This window comes from Panulirus ornatus, chromosome 9 (assembly GCF_036320965.1).
Source record: "Panulirus ornatus isolate Po-2019 chromosome 9, ASM3632096v1, whole genome shotgun sequence".
NCBI lineage: Eukaryota > Metazoa > Arthropoda > Malacostraca > Decapoda > Palinuridae > Panulirus > Panulirus ornatus.
In genome coordinates, this window is record NC_092232.1 from 45,049,480 (window position 1) to 45,061,505 (window position 12,026).

At 42.3% G+C, this 12,026-nt stretch overlaps 1 protein-coding gene across 2 annotated transcripts in view; it reads right to left on the reverse strand.

Moving 5' to 3' along the window:
* Positions 1-9,090: 9,090 nt before the first annotated feature.
* dgt3 (dim gamma-tubulin 3) overlaps positions 9,091-12,026 on the reverse strand; it is a 111,888-nt gene continuing 108,952 nt past the window's right edge. For both annotated transcript variants that reach the window (XM_071665117.1, XM_071665116.1), the window contains exon 12: positions 9,091-9,959. In XM_071665117.1, the coding sequence (XP_071521218.1) occupies positions 9,885-9,959 (75 nt within the window). In that variant the 3' untranslated portion in view covers positions 9,091-9,884. The remainder of the gene's footprint in view (positions 9,960-12,026) is intronic.

Below are 12,026 nucleotides of genomic sequence, written 5' to 3' on the forward strand. Positions count from 1 at the left end.
AGTATTCTTTCTCCCCATCCCCAGGGAATGTATATATATATATATATATATATATATATATATATATATATATATATACATATAGCCCATGCCTCGCAACCACACAACATTGTTGGAACCACTATTCCTTCAAACACACCCACCTCTGCTTCATGAGACAATGTTCTCAACTTCCACACACTCTTCAACGCTCCCAGAATCTTCGCCCTCTCCCCCACCCCATGAGTCACCTCCGCTTCCACGGTTCCATCCGCTGCCAAATCCACTAACTGACTCACTTCCCAAGCTTTCTCATCCACAACAGACTGCATACTTGCCCCTCTTTCCAAAACTTGCATTCACCTCCCTAACAACCCCATCCATAAACAAATTAAACAACCATGGAGACATAACACACCCCTGCCGCAAACCTACAATCACTGAGAACCAATCACTTTCCTCTCTTCCTAAACGTACACATGCCTTACATCCTCAAGAAAAACTTTTCACTGCTTCTAACAACTTGCCTCCCACACCATATATTCTTAATACCTTCCACAGAGCATCTCTATCAACTCTATCATACCCTTCTCCATATGCTTTTCTAAGTACCTCTCACATACATTCTTCAAAGCAAACACCTGATCCACACATCCTCTACCACTTCCGAAACCACACTGCTCTTCCCCAATCAGATGCTCTGTACATGCCTTCACCTTCTCAATCAATACACTCCTTTGTTCAATGGCACTATGCAAGCATTTCGCCAATCCTCAGGCACCTCACCATGAATCATACATACATTGAATAACCTTACCAATCAGTCAACAATACAGTCATCCCCCTTTTTTAATAAATTCCACTGCAATACCATCCAAACCCGCTGCCTTGCCGGCTTTCATCTTCCGCAAAGCTTTTACTACCTCTTCTCTGTTTACCAAACCCTTCTCCCTAACCCTCTCACTTTGCACACCACCTCAACCAAAACACCCTATATCTGCCACTCTATCATCAAACACATTCAGCAAACCTTCAAAATACTTACTCCATCTCCTTCTCACATCACCACTACTTGTTATCACCTCCCCATTAGCCCCCTTCACTGAAGTTCCCATCTGTTCCCTTGTCTTATGCACTTTATTTACCTCCCTCCAAAACATCTTTTTATTCTCCCTAAAATTTAATGATACTCTCTCACCCCAACTCTCATTTGCCCTCTTTTTCACCTCTTGCACCTTTCTCTTGACCTCCTGCCTCTTTCTTTTATACATCTCCCACTCATTTGCATTATTTCCCTGCAAAAACCGTCCAAATGCCTCTCTCTTCTCTTTCACTAACAATCTCACTTCTTCACCCCACCACTCACCACCCTTTCCAATCCGCCCATCTCCCACGCCTTTCATGCCACAAGCATCCCTTGCGCAAGCCACCACTGCTTCCCCAAACACATCCCACTCCTCCCCCACTCCCCCCACCTCCTTTGTTCTCACCATTTTCCATTCTGTACTCAGTCTCTCCTGGTACTTCCTCACACAAGTCTCCTTCCCATACTGAGGACAATATGTGGTGTGAGGTGGTTTGATTGAGTAAGTAATAATAGGGTAAGAGAGATGTGTGGTAATAAAAAGAGTGTGGTTGAGAGAGCAGAAATGGGTGTTTTGAAAAGGTTCGGTCACATGGAGAGAATCAGTGAGGAAAGATTGACAAAGAGGCTATATGTGTCAGAGGTGGAGGGAACGAGAAGTGGGAGACCAAATTGGAGGTGGAAAGATGGAGTGAAAAAGATTTTGAGTGATCTGGGCCTGAACATGCAGGAGGGTGAAAGGCGTGCAAGGAATAGAGTGAATTGGAGCAATATGGTATACCGGGGTCGATGTGCTGTCAATGGATTGAACCAGGGCATGTGAAGCGTCTGGGGTAAACCATGGAAAGTTCTGTGGGGCCTGGATGTGGAAAGGGAGCTGTGTTTTAGTATATATATATATATTTTTTTTATTTTTTATTATACTTTGTCGCTGTCTCCCGCGTTTGCGAGGTAGCGCAAGGAAACAGACGAAAGAAATGGCCCAACCCCCCCCCCATACACATGTATATACATACGTCCACACACGCAAATATACACACCTACACAGCTTTCCATGGTTTACCCCAGACGCTTCACATGCCTTGATTCAATCCACTGACAGCACGTCAACCCCGGTATACCACATCGCTCCAATTCACTCTATTCCTTGCCCTCCTTTCACCCTCCTGCATGTTCAGGCCCCGATCACACAAAATCTTTTTCACTCCATCTTTCCACCTCCAATTTGGTCTCCCTCTTCTCCTCGTTCCCTCCACCTCCGACACATATATCCTCTTGGTCAATCTTTCCTCACTCATTCTCTCCATGTGCCCAAACCACTTCAAAACACCCTCTTCTGCTCTCTCAACCACGCTCTTTTTATTTCCACACATCTCTCTTACCCTTACATTACTCACTCGATCAAACCACCTCACACCACACATTGTCCTCAAACATCTCGTTTCCAGCACATCCATCCTCCTGCGCACAACTCTATCCATAGCCCACGCCTCGCAACCATACAACATTGTTGGAACCACTATTCCTTCAAACATACCCATTTTTGCTTTCCGAGATAATGTTCTCGACTTCCACACATTCTTCAAGGCCCCCAGAATTTTCGCCCCCTCCCCCACCCTATGATCCACTTCCGCTTCCATGGTTCCATCCGCTGCCAGATCCACTCCCAGATATCTAAAACACTTCACTTCCTCCAGTTTTTCTCCATTCAAACTCACCTCCCAATTGACTTGACCCTCAACCCTACTGTACCTAATAACCTTGCTCTTATTCACATTTACTCTTAACTTTCTTCTTCCACACACTTTACCAAACTCAGTCACCAGCTTCTGCAGTTTCTCACATGAATCATCCACCAGCGCTGTATCATCAGCGAACAACAACTGACTCACTTCCCAAGCTCTCTCATCCCCAACAGACTTCATACTTGCCCCTCTTTCCAAAACTCTTGCATTTACCTCCCTAACAACCCCATCCATAAACAAATTAAACAACCATGGAGACATCACACACCCCTGCCGCAAACCTACATTCACTGAGGACCAATCACTTTCCTCTCTTCCTACACGTACACATGCCTTACATCCTCGATAAAAACTTTTCACTGCTTCTAACAACTTTCCTCCCACACCATATATTCTTAATACCTTCCACAGAGCATCTCTATCAACTCTATCATATGCCTTCTCCAGATCCATAAATGCTACATACAAATCCATTTGCTTTTCTAAGTATTTCTCACATACATTCTTCAAAGCAAACACCTGATCCACACATCCTCTACCACTTCTGAAACCACACTGCTCTTCCCCAATCTGATGCTCTGTACATGCCTTCACCCTCTCAGTCAATACCCTCCCATATAATTTACCAGGAATACTCAACAAACTTATACCTCTGTAATTTGAGCACTCACTCTTATCCCCTTTGCCTTTGTACAATGGCACTATGCACGCATTCCGCCAATCCTCAGGCACCTCACCATGAGTCATACATACATTAAATAACCTTACCAACCAGTCAACAATACAGTCACCCCCTTTTTTAATAAATTCCACTGCAATACCATCCAAACCTGCTGCCACCCCACCAGACATCAAATAACAACCCCCTCCTGCCTCATGTCTGTGAGGTAGCGCTAGGAAAAGACAACAAAGGCCACTTTCGTTCACACTCAGTCTCTAGCTGTCATGTAATAATGCACCAAAACCACAGCTCCCTTTCCACATCCAAGCCCCACAGAACTTTCCATGGTTTACCCCAGAGGCTTCACATGCCCTGGTTCAATCCATTGACAGCTCATTGACCCCAGTATACCACATCGTTCCAATTCACTCTATTCCTTGCATGCCTTTCACCCTCCTGCATGTTCAGGCCCGGATCACTCAAAATCTTTTTCACTCCATCTTTCCACCTCCAATTTAGTCTCCCACTTCTCCTCGTTCCCTCCACCTCTGACACATATATCCTCTTTTTCAATCTTTCCTCACTCATTCTTTCCATGTGACCAAACCATTTCAAAACACCCTCTTCTACTCTTTTTATTACCACACATCTCTTAACCTATTATTACTTACTCAATCAAAGCACCTCACACCACATTATGTAATCAAACACCTCATTTCCAGCACATCCACCCTCCTCCACACAACTCTATCTATAGCCCACGCCTCGCAACCATATAACATTGTCGGAACCACTATTCCTTCAAACATACCCATTTTTGCTTTCTGAGTTAATATTCTCGCCTTCCACACATTTTTCAACGCTCCCAGAACTTTTGCCCCCTCCCCAAACCTATGAATCACTTCAGCTTCCATGGTTCCATCCCTTGTCAAATCCACTCCCAGATATCTAAAACACTTCACTTCCTCTAGTTTTTCTCCATTCAAACTTACCTCCCAATTGACTTGTCCCTCAACCCTCCTGTACCTAATAACCTTGCTCTTATTCACATTTACTCTCAGCTTTCTTCTTTCACACACTTTACCAAACTCTGTCACCAGCTTCTGCAGTTTCTCACCCAAATCAGCCACCAGCGCTGTATCATCAGCGAACAACTGATTCACTTCCCAAACTCTCTCATCCACAACAGACTGCATACTTGCCCCTCTCTCCAAAACTCTTGCATTCACCTCCTTAGCAACCCCATCCATAAACAAATTACACAACCATGGAGATATCACGCACTCCTGCCACAAACCAACATTCACTGAGAACCAATCACTTTCCTCTCTTTCTACTCGTACGCATGCCTTACATCCTTGATAAAAACTTTTGACTGCTTCTAACAACTTGCCTCCCATACCATATATTCTTATACCTTCCATATACATACACGTGTATACATACATGTCTACAAACGCACATATACATAACTATACATTTCAACGTATACACATATATACATACACAGACATATAAATATATACACATATACATAATTCATACTTGCTGCCTTTATTCATTTCCGTCACCACCCTGCCACACATGAAATGAAAACCCCCTCCCCCCTCATGTGTGCGAGGTAGCACTAGGAAAAGACAACAAAGGCCACATTCGTTCACATTCTGTCTCTAGCTGTAGTGTATAAAGCACCGAAACCACAGCTTCCTTTCCACATCCAGGCCCCACAAAACGTTCCATGGTTTACCCCAGATGCTTCATATGCCTTGGTTCAATCCATTGACAGCACGTCGACCCCGGTATACCACATCATTGCAATTCACTCTATTGCTTGCACGCCTTTCACCCTCCTGCATGTGCAGGCCCTGATCGCTCAAAATCTTTTTCACTCCATCCTTCCACCTCCAATTTGGTCTCCCACTTCTCGTTCCCTCCACCTCTGACACATATATCCTCTTTTGTCAATCTTTCCTCACTCATTCTCTCCATATGACCAAACCATTTCAATACACCTCTTTTGCTATCTCAACCACACTCTTTTTATTACCACACATCTCTCTTACCTTTTCATTACTTACTCTATCAAACAAACCACCTCACACCACATATTGTCCTCAGACATCTCATTTCCAACGCATCCACCCTCCTCCACACAACCCTATCCATATCCCACGCCTCGCAACCATATAACATTGTTGGAACCACTATGCCTTCAAACATACCCATTTTTACTTTCCAAGAAAATATTCTCGCCTTCCACACATTTTTCAACACTCCCAGAACTTTTGCCCCTTCCCCCACTCTGTGACTCACTTCCAGTTCCATGGTTCCATGCGCTGCCAAATCCACTCCCAGATATCTAAAACACTTCACTTCCTCCAGTTTTTGTCTATTCAAACTTACCTCCCAATTGACTTGTCCCTCAACCCTCCTGTACCTAATAACCTTCCTCTTATTCACATTTACTCTCAGCTTTCTTCTTTCACACACTTTACCAAACTCAGTCACCAGCTTCTTTAGTTTCTTACCTGAATCAGCCACCAGTGCCATATCAGCAGCAAACAACAACTGACTCACTTCCCAAGCCCTCTAATCCACAAGACTGCATGCTTGCCCCTCTCTCCAAAACTGTTGCATTCACCTCTGCAACAATTCCAACCATAAACAAATTATACAACCATGGAGACATCACGCACCCCTGCCACAAACCGACATTTACTGAGAACCAAACACTTTCCTCTCTTCCTACTCGTATACATGCCTTACATCCTCAATAAAAACTTTTCACTGGTTCTAGCAACTTGCCTCCCACACCATATACTCTTAATGCCTTCCATAGAGCATCTCTATCACATATGCCTTCTCCAGATCCATAAATGGTACATACAAATCCATTTGCTTTTTAAGTATTTCTCACATACATTCTTCAAAGCAAACAGCTGATCCACACATCTTCTACTACTTCTGAAACCACGCTGCTCTTCCCCAGTCTGATGATCTGTAAAAGCCTTCACCCTCCTATTCAGTACTGTTCCATATAATTTTCAAGGAATACTCAACAAACTTATACCTCTGTAATTTGAACACTCGCCTTTATCTCCTTTGCCTTTGTACAATGGTACTATACATGCACTCCTTCAATCCTCAGGCACTTCACCATGAGCCAAGGCACTTCACCATGAACCATACATACATTTAATATCCTCACCATCCAGTCAACATAGTCACCCCCTTTTTTAATAAATTCCACTGCAATACCATCCAGACCCACTGCCTTGCTGGTTTTCATCTTCCACAAAGCTTTCACTGCCTCTTCTCTGTTTACCAAACCATTCTCCCTGACCCTCTCACTTCGCAAACCACCTCAACAAAAACACATTATATCATCTAACACATTCAACAAACCTTCAAAATACTCACTCCGTCTGACATCACCACCACTTGTTATTACCTCCCCCATTCTCTTGTCTTACACACTTTATTTACCTCCTTCCAAAACACCTTTTTATTCTCCCTAAAATTTTATGATACTCTCTCACCTCAACTCTCGTCGTTCTTAGTCTGTTTCCTGGCACTACCTCCCTGACAGGAAAGGGCAATCAAGTATTTTTTTCATACATAATTGCCATTTCCCACAATAATGAGGTAGTGTTAAGAACAGAGGACTAAGCCTTAGAGAGAAAATCCTTACTTGGCACCCTTCTGTTCCCTCTTTTGGACAAGTAAATACTGGAAGGAAGGATTTTCAGCCCCCCCCTCCCCCCTTTAGTCGCCTTCTACGACACACAGGGAATATGTGGGAAGTACTCTTTCTCCCCTATCCCAAGGGATAATGATAATAATAAACAGACAAAAAAGGTCGCATTCTCGCATTCGTTTACTCTGTCTTTAGCTGTTATGTGTAATGCACTGAAACCACAGCTCCCTATCCCTATCCAGGCCCCACAGACCTTTTCATGGTTTACCCGACTTTTCACATGCACTGGTTCAGTCCATTGACAGCACATTGACCCTGGTATGCCATATCATTCCAATTCACTATTCCTTGCATGCCTCTCACCCTCCTGTACATTCAGGACATGATTGCTCAAAATCTTTTTTGCTCCATCCTTCCACCTTCAATTTGGTCTCCCGTTTCTCCTTGTTCCCTCCACCTCTAACACATATTTCCTATTTGTCAACCTTTCCTCACTCTGCTTTCTGCTTTCTCAACCATACTTTTTGTATTTCCAATCTCTCCTAGCCTTTCATTACATACTTGATCAAAGCACCTCACACCCCATATTATCCTCAGACATTTCATTTCCACCACATTCACCCTCCTCCATATAACCCTATCTATAGCCCATGCCTCACAATCACATAATATAGTTGGAACTACTATTCCTTCAGACATACCCATTTTTGCTCTGAGATAACACTGCTAAGTCCACACCGAGATATCGAAACCCTTCACTTCCTCCAATTTTTCTCCATTCAAACTTACATCCCTGCTAACTTGTCCCTAAACCCTACTGAATCTAATAACCTTGCTCTTATTCACATTTACTCTCAACTTTATCACTCACTATTCTAAGCTCTGTCACCAACTTTTGCAGTTTCTCACCCAAATCAATCACTAGTGTGTATAATCAGCGAGCAACAACTGACTCAGTTCCCAGACCCTCTCATTTCCAACAGATTGTATACTCACCCCTCTCTTCAAAGCTCTTGCATTTACCTCCGTAACCACCCCATCCATAAACAAACTGAACAACCATGGGGACATTACACAACCCTGCTTCAGACCAACCTTCTCTGGGAACCAGTCACTCTCCTCTTTTCCTACACCTACACATGCCTTATGTCCTAGATAAAAACTTTCCACTTTTCTAGCAGCTTCCCTCCTACACCATATACTCTCAAGACCCTCCACAAAGCATTTCTATCAACCCAATCATATGCCTTTTCCAGATCCATAAATGGTAAATACAAACCGATGTTTTTCTAAGTATTTCTCACACATTCTTCAAAGCAAACAACTGATCTACACATCCTCTACCACTTCTGAAACCACACTGCTCCTCCCCAATTTGATGCTCTGTACATACCTTCACCCTCAATCAATACACTCCCATACAATTTTCCAGGAATACTCAACAAACTTATGCCTGTGTAGTTTGAAAACTCATCTTTATCCCCTTTACCTTTGTATAATGGCAATATGCAAGCATTCTGCCAATCCTCAGGCACTTCACCACGATCCATACATAAAGTGAATGTCCTTACCAACCAGTCAACAACAAAGTCACTTCCTTTCTTAATAAATTCAGCTGCAATACCATCTAAATCTGCTGCCTTGCTAGATTTCATCTTCTGCCAAGCTTTCACTACCTCTTCTCTCTTAACCAAACCTTCCTCCTGACCCTCTCACTTCACACACCACTCTGACCAAAACACCCTACATCTGCCACTCTGTCATCAAATACATTCAACAAATCTTCAAAATACTCACTCCATCTCCTCTCACTTCATCACTACCTGTTATCACTTTCCCCTTTCACCGATGTTCCTATGTATATTTTTTTCCACAGAAGGTAATATCTGTGGAACTGTACAGCTCAAGGGTCAATGAAACAAAATTGTTTATACTGATTTTAAGTCATGTGAAAGAACGACAAAGGTAATTTTTCATAGATCAGATACAAAATCATTTAATAAGAGATGAAACTTAAAATGATAGATTGGATATACAATCATTATCAAGCATTACTGACATTTAAGTCATATACCTAAAATCTTATAAGAAGCAGGTAAATTCATTCAGTTGAATTTGTCAGTTATATACATATAAGAATATTCATGCTTTGCAATAAAATCAATCTATTTAAGAATCAGATAACACATGAGGAATCATATCAGGCCATCCAATCAATACATACAGGAGCTGTAGAGAAAGGGTTTCTGGGGCAGGAAAGTATGTAAAGCACTGTAAATTATGGCAGTACTACTGGCAATGTAGCCAAAAAGAAAAGCATGTTCAAATAATGTATTATTCTGTTATTTCTACTGGTACTGTAGCTTCCCTCATTCTGAGCGATTCTTTGAAAAATAAATGCAAATTGGTAGACACTATGGATATAACTATGTGTGGATACAATATCCAGATGTCCAAGAAATAGAAATGCTGAAAGCATAACTGAGAGACTGACTGTTATGCTAAAGCATCTGAACTCTAGCACATAAGTACGTAACTATAAAGTATGGACATGGTAAAAGAAAATATACAAAAATGCAGAGTTAGGATTTCAGTCAGGGATACTAATGATAATGATGTTTACAAGTTTCATTATTACTGAAAGTCATAAAAATTAACAAAAACAATTAAAATTTCCATAAAATTACAGTAAATTCAGTATACAATACAGAACTACAGTTATGTCAATGCTTTGATGACGTTGCTCGTCCACTTCGTAAATTCTTCACGCACAGTTGGCTCAATCTGAAGTATCTGTAAAGACAAATATTCTATTAACAAGAAGTGCAAGTGCAAATAGAAAAATAACATGATAAAATTTATCCCTGGTGATGGGGAGAAAGAATACTTCCCACGCATTCCTCACGTGTCATAGAAGGCGACTAAAGGGGATGGGAGCGGGGGGCCAAAAACCCTCCCCTCCTTGTATTTTGACTTTCTAAAAGGGGAAACAGAAGGAGTTATGCGGGGAGTGCTCATCCTCCTCGAAGGCTCAGATTGGGGTGTCTAAATGTGTGTGGATGTAACCAAGATGAAAAAAAGGAGAGATAGGTAGTATGTTTGAGGAAAGGAACCTGGATGTTTTGGCTCTTGAGTGAAACGAAGCTCAAGGGTAAAGGGGAAGAGTGGTTTGGGAATGTCTTGGGAGTAAAGTCAGGGGTTAGTGAGAGGAGAAGAGCAAGGGAAGGAGTAGCACTACTCCTGAAACAGGAGTTGTGGGAGTGTGTGATAGAGTGTAAGAAAGTAAGTTCTAGATTGATATGGGTAAAACTGAAAGTTGATGGAGAGAGATGGGTGATTATTGGTGCATAAGCACCTGGGCATGAGAAGAAAGATCATGAGAGGCAAGTGTTTTGGGAGCAGCTGAATGAGTGTGTTAGTGGTTTTGATGCACAAGACCGGGTTATAGTGATGGGTGATTTGAATGCAAAGGTGAGTAATGTGGCAGTTGAGGGAATAATTGGTATACATGGGGTGTACAGTGTTGTAAATGGAAATAGTGAAGAGCTTGTAGATTTATGTGCTGAAAAAGAACTGGTGATTGGGAATACCTGGTTTAAAAAGCGAGATATACATAAGTATACGTATGTAAGTAGGAGAGATGGCCAGAGAGTGTTATTGGATTATGTGTTCATTGATAGGTGCGCGAAAGAGAGACTTTTGGATGTTAATGTGTTGAGAGGTGCAACTGGAGGGATGTCTGATCATTATCTTGTGGAGGCGAAGGTGAAGATTTGTAGGGGTTTTCAGAAAAGAAGAGAGAATGTTGGGGTGAAGAAAGTGGTGAGAGTAAGTGAGCTTGGGAAGGAGACTTGTGTGAGGAAGTACCAGGAGAGACTGAGTACAGAATGGAAAAAGGTGAGAACAAAGGAGGTAAGGGGGGTGGGGGAGGAATGGGATGTATTTAGGGAAGCAGTGATGGCTTGCGCAAAAGATGCTTGTGGCATGAGAAGCGTGGGAGGTGGGTTGATTAGAAAGGGTAATGAGTGGTGGGATGAAGAAGTAAGATTATTAGTGAAAGAGAAGAGAGAGGCATTTGGATGATTTTTGCAGGGAAAAAATGCAAATGAGTGGGAGATGTATAAAAGAAAGAGGCAGGAGGTCATGAGAAAGGTGCAAGAGGTGAAAAAGAGGGCAAATGAGAGTTAGGGTGAGAGAGTATCATTAAATTTTAGGGAGAATAAAAAGATGTTTTGGAAGGAGGTAAATAAAGTGCGTAAGACAAGGGAGCAAATGGGAACTTCAGTGAAGGGGGCAAATGGGGAGGTGATAACAAGTAGTGGTGATGTGAGAAGATGGAGTGAGTATTTTGAAGGTTTGTTGAATGTGTATGATGATAGAGTGGCAGATATAGGGTGTTTTGGTCGAGGTGGTGTACAAAGTGAGAGGTTTAGGGAAAATAATTTGGTAAACAGAGAAGAGGTAGTAAAAGCTTTGCGGAAGATGTAAGCCAGAAGAGCAGTGTGGGTTCAGAAGTGGTAGAGGATGTGTGATCAGGTGTTTGCTTTGAAGAATGTATGTGGGAAATACTTAGAAAAGCAAATGGATTTGTATGTAGCATTTATGGATCTGGAGAAGGCATATGATAGAGTTGATAGAGATGCTCTGTGGAAGGTATTAAGAATATATGGTGTGGGAGGCAAGTTGTTAGAAGCAGTGAAAAGTTTTTATCGAGGATGTAAGGCATGTGTACGTGTAGGAAGAGAGGAAAGTGATTGGTTCTCAGTGAATGTAGGTTTGTGGCAGGGATGTGTGATGTCTCCATGGTTGTTTAATTTGTTTATGGATGGGGTTGTTAGGGAGGTGAATGCAAGAGTTTTG